At 46.8% G+C, this 12,723-nt stretch overlaps 1 protein-coding gene across 1 annotated transcript in view; it reads left to right on the top strand.

Annotated features, from left to right (window-relative positions):
• The window catches only part of Dnah7 (dynein axonemal heavy chain 7), a 195,366-nt gene that overhangs the window by 142,410 nt on the left and 40,233 nt on the right, over positions 1-12,723 (top strand). Inside the window, exons 49-52 of the mRNA XM_041668272.1 lie at positions 807-997; positions 6,526-6,659; positions 7,552-7,887; positions 12,268-12,394. Of these exons, the coding sequence (XP_041524206.1) occupies positions 807-997; positions 6,526-6,659; positions 7,552-7,887; positions 12,268-12,394 (788 nt within the window). The remainder of the gene's footprint in view (positions 1-806; positions 998-6,525; positions 6,660-7,551; positions 7,888-12,267; positions 12,395-12,723) is intronic.

The raw sequence follows: 12,723 nt of genomic DNA, 5'->3' as shown, positions 1-12,723 counted from the left end.
GCCTTTAACTTAGCTAAAGCAACTCAACACTGTCAGGGACCTTTTGTCTCTGGACCCTTTCTAGAACGGCATCAGAAGAAAATATTCTGAAATGCTTCATTTTACTTAGGGTGCTCCTCATATCTTAGAATAGAAAAATATTCAAATAGAACATCCAAAGCAGCACTGGTCGAAAAATGAAAGAATAGTAATAGGTTTGCTAGTTTTAATAATACAGGACAATTTCGTTATAATATCATGCAAAATAATTAGGACAGAAATTGATATTTGTTTCATCTCAAGTATGTGTAGAAAAATTGATAAAAATTATTTTTCGGCTAATTATGTTATATGAAGTTTTGCATCAACTTACATATGTCAACCTAAGCTATTTAACAGAGGAGAGAAAGATAAAGAAAATCAGATTAGAATTTGTTGCCCGATTTCTTTATAATGTCCTGTATTTTCCAGATGTTTTATAATATAGATGAGCTATTTTATAATAAAAGGCCAGTGGACACTGAAATAGCTACAGAAATGCCTTTTCTCTGTCACTGTGCCTAGATACAGTGAGTCCCAGGCCAGGTGGGGCCCATCAGCCAGGCGTGTAGAAGGAGCTGGGAGGTAGGCGGCCATGCGGACCCTCTCGCTGGTCCTTCCCACTGGCAGGCAGTGTTTTTATGACTTCATTTCTCTGTATTCTTAGAAGATGAGGGTAACTTTCTAGGCCACCAGGAACAGGGCCATCTGGAGAGCTGAACAGAACTTGAGCCTTGAACGTTTACAGTCGGTACCTTAAGGATGACGGACTATTTTTCCGCCTCTAGTGTTGCTAGAAAATGTGGGCGAAGAACTGGACCCGATTCTGGAGCCGCTTCTGCTGAAGCAGACCTTCAAGCAGGGCGGGAGCACGTGCATCCGGCTTGGCGACGCCACGATCGAGTACGCTCCCGACTTCCGCTTCTACATCACCACCAAGCTGAGAAACCCGCATTACCTCCCTGAGACGTCAGTGAAGGCCAGTACCCTAAGTTAGCGTTTCCACACCCCGCGCCTCCCGACCCCTGACCGTACTTTCCTCCCCAGCCGTAGGAGGACATTTGGAATTTGCCCTTCTGTCCGCTTCCGAAATTTCGGGAGTAATCTCCAGATATTGTTTTGTGGGTGCCTGAGAGTACCAAAGCCTGGCGTCTTGAGCATACTGCGATGGGACCATCGGAATCGGGCAGATTTTCACTGCCAAAAGCAGGTGTCCTTCTTTGTGCTAATTGTCGGAGCTGACGATTAGAAGCAGGACTCCATCCTTTGTTCAGGCTGAGGATGCTGCTGCCGTCTGATTTTACAGAATTATTGAGAGGAATTATTTTTGACCAGTGTTCTTTTTAAAATCCTGAACATTCTTGCAAAGGGGGAAATTGAATTGTTATTCAAGGACCACAATGACCGTGATATTGCTCTGAGGCTGGGCTCCTGGGGCCTAGGGTCTTCACCCAGCTCAGCTTTTCTCTCCCTTATCCTCATCTCTGGTGGTACAGTCATTCCATCTGTGATCAGGGAACAGGATGCTCGCTCTCTAGCACGTTCTGCTCCCAGCAGTGTGTACAGAAGGAGTGTAACGCGTGGGTCAGAAGTGGTGATGACATAGCGCGTCCTAGAGGCTCAAAGTACACACATAGACAGCGCATTGCTGGAGGACTAGAGGAGACGGATGCGTGTGTGTGTGTGTGTGTGTGTGTGTGTGTCTGAGAGAGAGAGAGAGAGAGAGAGAGAGAGAGAGAGAGAATTCAGCTTGACTTTGCAAACATAATGAACATACTGTGGCTACTGTTCTTAATCAGCTAAACACACTGTTCTCGAAGCAGTTAAAATACCTAGGATCTCCCTACACGCTAGGAAAGAGACTAGCACCGTGGGAGTGAGGATTTGGACTGCTGCTCTGAGGCAGGCTCGGACAGCTAGTTTAGCGTCCCCGTGCATCAGTCCCATCTGTAAATGGTCACAACAAAAGTTACTATGTCACTGAGCGACCTGAAAACTAAATCAGTTAGCTCTATAAACACTCGCAATGAGGCCTCGCAGACAGAGTTTATGTGCGCGCGAAACGTTAGCGTGACTACCTAACTTTTCAATATAAGGAGAAAAGAATAAAACGAGGAAATAAAATCCCAAGGCTGTGTTAAGAAAAATAGTAATAAACACTACGAACAAAACCCTTTTTACTTCCCAGTAAGGCACACGACAGTCTCACGTCCAGCGTGAACAGCTCTGGGTTGGATAATAACAGGTTAGGACAGAAGTCGAGTCGAGCTGCGGGGAGGACACTGATCTGCGCATAACTCAATGCTGAAATCCCTATGACCCTCCGAGGGCTTTATTGCTCTATTATTTTAATTGCTGCGATTGATTAAGCAGGGATTAGGAAGCTTGGCGAGGCTGTGACTTGCTTTCATTTGCAAATTTACACCGCACATCCTCTCCCTCCCGCAGTTTAGGCCTCTCCTGCACCTTTTGCTTTCCAGAGCGCCCAAGGGAGGGTGCCACGCCGCTATCATCCTTCTGAGTTTCCATGAGAATGAAATCTCGGTGCTGTGCTTGGAGGATTTTAAATGCTCTGTGAACAGGTGGCTACATTTGCAAAATCTTGGTTTTAAAGATCTGACATTAATAGGCTAGTAATGAACAGGCTTGTGTCTGCGTGCAGCGAGAGAAAAGTTACAGCCGTGTGTGTTACTAATGCTGTTTCTGCGTGGAGACAAGTACAGCCCGTGTAGTTGGTTTCTCGTGCAGGATTAATCTGTTAATAGGATCAATTATAGTTTTTTTTTCATGATAATTATCTCATCTAAACCTAAGATGGCATCCATCTAACCCATGCCTAGTGGTGTTGGAGGCTGAGCACTGAGAAAGTGAGGGGAAGGAGCAAGGGCGGTGTCTGGCTTTGGGTGGAGAAGTGAGTCACCCCCAAGGGTACCAGAGGATGCTCCTTTGCGCTTATGCCCCAGGGAGCAAATTTCGAGGCAAAACCAAAATGCCACATCCCTGCAGAGGGGGCAGTCTCCTGCCAGGGAAGGCAGGGAAATGGGATGGCCCCTGTACCATAGCCAGATGTCAGGATACTGTTCTGACACGAAAAACACAAAACCAGAGCCATGGCAACTGTGACCACACCGCATACCTGTGCTTGGGGAAAGGGGAGACCTGTGAGTGTGGACCGTACAACAGTTTACAAGGCAGAGAGAGAGCCACCAAATGTTCTCTACAACTCAGAGGTTTGAGAATTGAATACTACTAGCCCTCGCCCGGAAGAGTGGCGGGCCGTGCCCTGGCCCTGTAGTCTGTACCCAGCTTAAATCCTGGGTTGAAGAGGGCTAACCTTCGGTTTCTGTGCCGGGACTCGAGCCGAGTCTGCAAGTGGAAAGCAGCCACTGCTCCTCTCCCCCTTTCTTTCTCCTCCTTATCTTTCTTCCTTTCCCTTTCCCCTTTATTCTTTACGATTGAAAAAAAAATCCATTATGCATATACGTCACCTTTTCCTGATGGACACCCCTGTTGATGGACACCTAGGTTGGCTCCGTAATTGAGCTGTGCGCGTGGTGTTGTATTAAGCATTGGTGTGCACGGGACTGTGGGATAAGTTGGTCAGGAGGCTTTTGGGTAAATACCCAGGGCTGGTATAGAATGGTCACGTGGAAGCTCTTTCTCTAGTCTTTTCTGGAAACCTTCCTAACTGACTTTCACAGAGTCTGGGTAAGTTTACATCCCCACTATTATCAGGGTTCCTTCCCCTGAGTCCTTATCTGCATGGATTGTTTGTTTTTTCAGTGGCTGTCATTTGACTCGAGTGATAGGGACTCTCAATATAGTTTTGATTTTGGTTTTCCTCTGACAGCTTAAGGAGTGTAAACAATTTTTCATATGTTTGTTGGCCATTTGTATTTCAGTTTTCAGAACTGTCCGTTCAATTCATTAGCCCGTTTAATTGGTTGTATGTTTTGTTTGCTTGTTCTGTTGTGGGGGAGTAGAGGTTTTTATAAAGTCTAGCGATGAATCCTCTGTCCATTTGCGTTGAGTGGCGCCCGCCTATGATAAGCTGCGCCTGTGGCAACTACAGCAAAACTCGTAGTCTAAGTCTTGGTTACCATGTGTACAGCATGGGGAAGACTTCTAGCAGGAAGGGTCACCCTAGAGATAAATCAGACATCCAAGCTCAGAGGCAGCTTTCACGTATGGTCATTCCTCTAGGTCCAGGGGAATTCTCCAGGTAAGGACAGGTAGAGAGCAGGAGGTCCTGCTGGGGAGTGGGGAGTCCCCATCTCGGTAAACTTCAGAACCGAAATAACCACACAGAAGACTGTGACCTCTGACCAGCAAGTCCTTATTGCCGTGAAGAGACGCCATGACAATAACAACCCTTATAAAGGACAACATTTAATTGGGGCTGGTTTACTGTTCGGCGGTTTGGTCCATTACTGCCTTGGCTAGAAACATGGCGGAATGCAGGCAGACACGGTGCTGGAGAAGGAGCTGAGAGTTCTGCATCTTAATCTGGAGGGAACAGGAAGTGAACTGTGTCTCTCACTGGGCATAGTCTGAGCATATGTGAGACCTCAAAGTCTGCCTCCACAGTGACACACTTCCACGATCAAGGCCACATCTACTGTAACAAGCACCACTAATAGTGCTACTCCCTATAGGCCAAGCATTCACACACGTGAGTCTGTGGGGGTGGAGGGGCACACCCATTCAAACCACCTCCCCAAGTAAACAAAAAGACTATTGTTGCAAGGAGTAGCAAGTCGCTTGCTCATCCTGGCCACCCAGAACCGAAATAATCACACAGAAACTGTATTCATTAAATCACTGCTTGGTCCATTATCTCCAGCTTCTTATTGGCTAACTCTTACATCTTAATTTAACCCATTTCTATTAATCTGTATATCATCATGAGGTCGTGTCCTACCAGCAAAGTTCCGGCATGACTGACTCTGGCAGCAGCTCCATAGCTTCTCTGACTCCGCCCTTCTTTCTCCCAGCATTCAGTTCAGTATCCTTGCCTACCTCAGTTCTGCCCTATCAACAGGCCAAGGCAGTTTCTTTATTCATCAACCAAGAAAAGCAACACACAGACAGAAGGACCTCCCACACCAGACTATCTTCTTTTTCTTCTTCCTAGCATACAGCCTGATTCATTGTATTCTAGGAAGTTTCTTGGGAAATAATTATCAAATGGCTAAAATTTTAGGAGCTAGAAATGACAGGAAACAACTCCACAGCCAGGTAGCATTGGCCTTTCTTACAAAGTCAAGTAACAGACAATCCCTCTGCTAGAGCTGCCTTTACTCAAGCCGCGGTGACTGCGTCCAGTCACGTCACGTGTGTGCCGTGAGAAGTTAGGAGCCAATTACGAAGCACAGGGAGCTGTGGGGGAGGGGTGGAATGCCCTGGGAAGGTGTCCAGGAGGAGGTGGGGCAGCACCTGTGTATTTCCAGGGTCAGGGTGTTCAGCTGCGCATGGGCTCAAGTGCAGGGAGGCATTTAACAGCCTTTCCTTAGGGGTTCCACCATCAGCTCGCCTGTAGACAAGTAAAAGACGTGAAAGGAAGCTGTGGAGGCTGAAGATGGGTTACAGACGCTAAGGCGTGCGGGCAGCAGACTGGCAAATATACAAAAAAAAAAAAATACAATCACGGAGACTTTCAAAGGAAGCCAAGCTTAAGGAGGTGTCCATTGGCTTCGGGATTCTCGGTGGCCAGAACTAGACAGCCGCTGTGCGTTGCTGAGTGCATTGGCGGCTGCAGAGGGGCCGGGAAGGGAGCAGGCTACAGAGGGTGGGGCTGGGATGTCAAACCCAGAGGGGAGCTCGGAAAGGCTAGTGCATCTTCAGGGAGTGGAAGTGAAGCGTGGAGATCATTCCAGATCATTCTATCAGTAGTTTTTTATATAGAACGTTAACATATTCGTCGGGAAGAACCAGGAAAGGGAGGATTGTAAGTACGGGTGTACATCCACACCCCACCCCCAGCTAATTAGATACCTGGATGGAGTGGATGTCCACAGATAGCCCTCGATGGGCACTATTAAAATGGAAATTTCCCCGTGTTTCTTTCTGCAGGATAGTGGCTCGTTAACATAAAAGACTCATTAACATAAAAATAGCTCTCTCAAGATTGTTTGGTATACACCTCCAGGGGCCTTAAAATGAGAATCAGCCCAGCCTGTATTAAGACTCTTTCCAACCTCATTCTTATTGATTGCTGTTAAAAATCGACAGAAATCGGAGCAGTTTGAACTGGGAATGAATAAACTGTTCTAAGCGTTCGATTTCTGACTGTCACAACTTTTGTGGGTTTTTTTTAAACCAACAGTGTCAGGCTTGCCCGAACCTCCGGCTCTGCTCTCTATGAATTCTGTTTTCATACAGTATGTCTGAAATATGGATGAAACCACGAGAAACCATGAAAACACAGAAGCTTTCTTACTGGGGCAAAAAAACAAACAAACAAAAAAAAAACCAATGAGCGTTCAAAATAATTTCTTTGACTTGTAGGTCACATTGTTGAACTTCATGATAACCACAGAGGGAATGCAGGATCAGCTTTTGGGAATTGTGGTGGCCCGGGAAAGGCCAGACCTGGAAGAAGAAAAGCAAGCCTTGATCCTGCAGGGAGCTGAGAACAAAAGGTTTGAAACCATAAAATGCGGAATTAGTATTTAGTTTGTGATTATGATAAATTAAAGTCCATCTAAGCATCTATTTAGTTTAAATAGGTGTCCCAAACCAGAATTTGCTTTAAAGGTGTGTAGACTTGTTTACATAAGTGTCTGTGTGCCACAGAGGTGGTTGCTTTTGGAGGCCAGGAAAGGGTGAACAGGCATAGGAACCCTCGGAAGTGGCGTCACAGGCAGCTGAGAGTGCCTGCTGTGGGTACTGGGAACTGAACTTGGGTCCTCTGGAAGAACAAAGCACTCTTAACTGCTGAACCTTCTCTCCAGCTCCTCCCCGCCAGTGGAAAATTTAGTAATGCAGGGACCATAGAGCCTCCGTACTAATTTGGAGAGCTAAGTTCTTGAATCCTTTTCTCAGACACGGGAAAACCCAGGAGACTTGCCACAGGCTCTGACATGGGGTTTCAGTCTGAGGTGACCTGAAGTTTCTGTTCACTGTGAGCCGGGTGGGAATGAAAGCACGAACTCTGTTTCCCACTTTCTGCTGATAGCGTCTCTGTCACAGCGAAGCTCTCTAAGTCATGTCTAAATGCAGGAGCCCAACGGAGTGAACCTAGCTGAGGTCCAGGGTGGCAGAGGACATACAATGGCTGCCCACATTTCTCTCCGGGAGGCACATGAGCCAACATTATTAGCAAGGGAGCTGGAGCAGGGAAGTGGCGTCTTGGTGACACTTCACAAGACACGAAATTAATCTCGAAGCATCCTTTTCCAGATGTCTTTCATGCCGTGGTACATTTCTTCAGGTTACTTTGTCTCTGTTTCTGAGAGAAAAAAAAAAAACGCATGTTTGAAATGACTTGGAAGCCATTTCTTTTTGTCCTGAGAAAGCTGTGTTTCATTCCAGGCAGCTAAAGGAAATCGAAGACAAGATTTTAGAAGTCCTTTCGTCGTCAGAAGGCAATATCCTAGAAGATGAGACGGCGATTAAGATATTGTCTTCCTCCAAGGCTTTGGCTAATGAGATTTCTCAAAAGCAGGAAGTGGCCGAGGAGACGGAGAAAAAAATTGACAACACACGCATGGGCTACCGCCCCATCGCCATCCACTCCTCCATCCTCTTCTTCTCCATCGCCGACCTGGCCAACATCGAGCCCATGTACCAGTACTCGCTGACCTGGTTCATTAACCTTTTCATCCTGTCCATCGAGAACTCGGAGAAATCCGAAATCCTACCGAAAAGGTGCGTAAAGGAAATGCTAGCTGGTACTAAGTTAGTGGGAATGACGGCTGGGGTTATTGATCCAGGACGGCGTGAGCATCACAGTCCTGAGCCCAAAGTGAGCTCCATGCATCCTGGCGTCGGAAACAGAGCCGATGCCTGTAACTTCAGTCTGGGAAACGACTCTTGGCAGAGCTGTAGGGCTGCCCCACCAATCTAGAAAAGGGAGGCGGTTAGCGCTCATTCCCATCTGCGGAACACCTGTTGACCTCAGGGATGGAGAGAGGAGCTGTATCCTCCCGCGACAAGGGGGCTCTGAGCCACCTCCCAAACTGAAGGTTCCCGTTTGGGTGTCCTGCTTGGGAACTGTGCCAGGTACCAGGGCTAAAGTAAATACGTGCTTTGGTTAACCACACAGCTTTTCACACTGCAATTACCCATAGAGAATGTCTTGTTTACTGTTGACTAGGGTATAATAAAAACGTCCAAGTATCAAGATCTTGTTTAACCTTAGGTCGATGAAAGGATAAAATTCATTTGATTTGTTGTCAGTGAGAGGCATGTTTTAGTTTGATATTTGTTTGGAGTGTTTGTTTTTTGTTCTGGAAGTTTTCAAGTTTGTGAGGATTCCTGAAGAAAAAAATTGTAGGTGATCTTTCTTTTCAAAGTTTCCCTATGTCCCTAGTACGTTAGTTAGATAGACACATCTGTTTTCTATGCTGGATTTTAGGTCCCGAGACAGAATCTTAGTTTCCTCGGTGTGTGTGTGTGTGTGTGTGTGTGTGTGTGTGTGTGTGTGTGAGAGAGAGAGAGAGAGAGAGAGAGAGAAAGAGAGAGTGTATGTGTGTGTTGGTATGTTTGTGTGTGTGTGTGAGAGAGAGATGGTGTGTTTGTGTGTGCATGTGTTGGCGTGTGTGTGTGTGTGTGTGAGAGAGAGAGAGATGCTTGTGTGGGCAGGAGGCTGTCACAGCATGTGTGTGGGGATTAGAGGACCACCTTGGGGTTGGTCCACACTTTGTGCTTGTTCAAGACCAGGTCTCATTTGTGGCTCGGTGCTGTGTACTCTGGATTAGCTGACTCCCCAAGGGTTCCCCTGTCTCCTCCTACCATTTTATTTATAGTCAGGCGCGACCACATCCAACCTTTGATGGCTTCTAGGGATCTACACTCAGGTCCTTAGGCTTGCATGCAAGTGTGTTCTACCTGGAGTCATCTCTCTGGCTCCTAGTGCTCCTTTTCGCTGCAGCTCCTGATCTCAGTCCTGTTTAACACACTGGCTATCAGAATGTTATCGTCTATGTCTATGTAGTTTAAAGTCTAGGTATTTGCCGGAATTTGGGAGGAGAAAATTCTCTGACCGCCCCTGAAATTAACTTTTTTTTTTAATTTGGTATAAGATTGAAAAGCTATAATGATTCCATGCTTCAAGCACTTTTATTATATTTCACCTTTCCTTGTTATACCAGATTAGAACTTGTCCAAGGTGCTTGTTTCTTCACACTAGAAGTAAATTCAAAATAAATCAAATCCCTTTTTCCTTAATATGAGATTTGGAAAGCAATGTAGAAAACAAACACAGCTTTTTACTTGTAGTTAAAATATTTTTATCCGTAAGCAAGGGAAACTGTATGGGTGGTTACTGTAAATGGGAAGTATAGAAAGACTGCTAGAGAAGATGCCTTCAAGTCGTTCCTGAGGGGGCTTTCATCACGGAGCATCCGTGTGCCCCGCCCAAGACAGAGAGCATCCTCAGCATCCCGGAAGCCACCTCTCATCCCCTTCCCTCCCCCACGACAGCTGCTGTGTCCAGCTTGCCGCCCGCAGATCAGTTCTCCCGTTTTAGAAGCTCGTCTAAATAGAATCACTGTATGTGCTCTCCTGGGCCGGAGGTCTGCACCCAACCCCTTACCGGTGGAACGCGAGCCGATCATTTCGTGCAGCACAGCGTTTTCTTCGCTTTCCTCTCTAAATAGTTCTCCGTTGTGCAACTATTGTTAGGGAAGAATAATTAAAATCTAAATCTTCTCCTAACCCGGGCACCCTCTCCAGAAAGGCATTAGAGAAAGAAAGTCGTTGAAAAACTGAATCAGCATTAAACCAGAGTGTGCTACGCATCCCAGGCAATCTGCAGAGAGATCGTAAAAACAGAAAGGCATCTTGCCCCTTTTAGTAACCGAGCAGAAAGTCACACTTAGTTCATCCCCACTCTGCCAACTGAGGGACCATCTGTGCTAGAAATTAACTTTATCAGGAGAAAGAACAAATTCTTCACAACTTTGCATCTTAAATCAGGAGCCTGCTGAAGCCAGGCCCCCGACCTTCCACAGGTATTGGATTTGTTTCACAGTAGGGACCTCCAGGGCCTTGGCAGACATTCGAGACATTCCTGGGTCTTAAAGCAAGTCCTGCCAGGCAGTGCTGGCACACATCTTTAATTCCAGCTTTCAGTAGTCAGAGGCAGGCAAATCTCTGTGAGTTCAAAGCCAGCCTAGTCTACAGAGCAAGTTCCAGGACAGCCCAGGCTACACAAAGAAACCTAATCTTGAAAAAACATAAATAATAACAACACCAACAGCAGCAGAAGCAGCAGCAATAGCAACAACAGCAATATATAATAATAATAATAATAATAAAAGTAAGTTCTAACTACTTTTTTTTAAAAAATTAAATTAATGCATTTATTTTACATCCCGACCACAGTTTCCCCTCCCTTCTCTCCTCCCATCCCTCCCTCCTTCTCTTCTTCCCCACCCATCCACTCCTCCTCTGTTTCTGTTCAGGGAGGTACCAGCCTCCCGTGGGTATCAACAAAGCATGGGATGTCAAGTTGCTGGAAGACTAAGTACCTCTCCTTGTAATAAGGCTGGGCAAGGCAACCCAGTATGAGGAATAGGGTCCCAAAAGCCAACCAAAGCGTTAGGGACAGGCCCTGCTTCCATGGTGAGGAGTCTCACGAGTAAACCTTGTGTTTACGTATGTCAAACATGTGTCACATATATGTAGAGGGCCCACCTCGGTCCCATGCAGGCTCCCTGATTGTTGGTTCAGCCTCTGCGAGCGCCTGTGAGCCCAGGCTAGTTGGTTCTGTGGGTTTTCCTGTGATGCTCTTGTACAATCCTTTCTCCCTCTCTTCAGCAGGATTCCCTGAGCTCGGGCTAATGTTTGGCTGCGCATCAGATACCAGATGAAGGCTCTCTGAGGACAGTTGGCGTAGTCCTATCTACCAATCTATGAGTAGAGCCCAATATTGTTAGGCTTCGTGACACTGACATTCTTTTCCCTCCAGTCATGTTTGGATCCATCCTAGGTCTCGGGGCCATCCAGCCTCTGGGTCCTGGCCCTCTAAGCAGTGTCAGGGTGGGCTGGACCAGTCATTGGTTGGCCACTCCCACAATCTCTGCACCAACCTTACTCCAGCACATCCCATAGGCAGGACAGATTGGAGGCGAAAGGTTGGATGGCTGGGTTGGTGTCCCAGTCCCTCTGCTGGGAGTCTTGCCAGGTGACAGGAGATGGCCAGTTCAGGCTTCATATCCACTGTTGCTGGGTAGGTTCCTGGGTTTCCTTTGTGCCAGGTTTCTACCTGACTCCAAAATGCCCCCCCCATCCAGTCATCTCTTTCAGTACTCTCCCCCCTCTCCCCACCCCAACCAAACCCCTCATGGTCTCATCCCCGCTGCCCCCAGTCCGTCCGTAAGATCTCCCCTACTTAGCTCCTTGTGTTCTCCCGTTGTTCCCTCCTTGTTACTTAGCCTCTCTGGGTCTGTGAACTGTAGCATGATTATCTAATATCCACTTATAAGTAAGTGTATTCCATATTTTTCTTTTTGGCCCTGGATTACCTCACTCAGGGTGATTTTTATTTTCTAATTTCACTTGCCTGAAAATTTCGTGCTGCCATTGTTTTAAACAGCTGAATAATACTCCATTGCGTAAGTGGACCACATTTTCTGTAGCCGTTCTTCAGGTGAGGGGCATCTAGGTTGCTTGCAGGTTCTGGCTATTACAAATAATGCTGCTATGAACATAGTTGAGCAAGTGTCCTTATGGTATGTTAGGACATCCTTTGGGTATATGCCCAAGAGTGGTATAGCTGGGTCTCTAGGTAGATCGATATCCAGTTTTCTGAGAAACCACCATACTGGTTTCCAAAGTGGTTGTACAAGTTTGCTTTCCCACCAGCAATGGAGGAGTGTTCCCTTTACCCCACTTCCTCTCCAGCATAAGCTGTCATCAGTGTTTTTGATCTTAGCCATTCTGACAGGTTATGATGGTATGGAGTGAAGGCCTTTGACTGTTTGGATGAGAACAGACGTCTAACAGTCTGTACTCTGCCGTCTCAGCATTTCCCTCGTGGTGACCACGTTTCTGCTCCCCCCTCCCTCCTGTGTTGGTCCTCAGGCTTCAGATCCTGAAGGATCACTTCACGTACTCGCTCTACGTGAACATCTGCCGCTCGCTCTTTGAGAAGGACAAGATGCTGTTCTCCTTCTGCCTCACCGTGAACCTGCTGATACACGACAATGCGGTTAGTGAGGGTCCCGTCTGTAGGACACAGATGCTCGTGGTACAGGAAGGCGGTCTTAGGGGGATGTACCATGACGTGATGTCAGTGTCTGAGCGTCCCTGTGTCTCGATAATACAGCTTAAGAGTCAACACAGGGATTGCAACTCTAGGCCCTTGTATATTAACTATTAAAGGAGGAGATAATAGTACATAGTGCTCTAATCTTTGGGGCCGGTCAGACGATCATGGCTCCTACCCAGGTCAGAGGTAGAAACTGAAGACTTATCATCAGGTGGAATAGCTTTCCCAGAACAAGCCTCAGCAAAGCCCCGAAATCTCCACACTTTTAT

The sequence above is a fragment of the Microtus oregoni genome, unplaced genomic scaffold (assembly GCF_018167655.1).
Source record: "Microtus oregoni isolate MIOR12 unplaced genomic scaffold, Mior012 000018F_ref0000195, whole genome shotgun sequence".
NCBI classification, from domain to species: Eukaryota; Metazoa; Chordata; class Mammalia; order Rodentia; family Cricetidae; genus Microtus; species Microtus oregoni.
The sequence above is the reverse complement of the archived record's forward strand: the minus strand, read 5'-3'. Positions and strand labels throughout refer to the sequence as shown.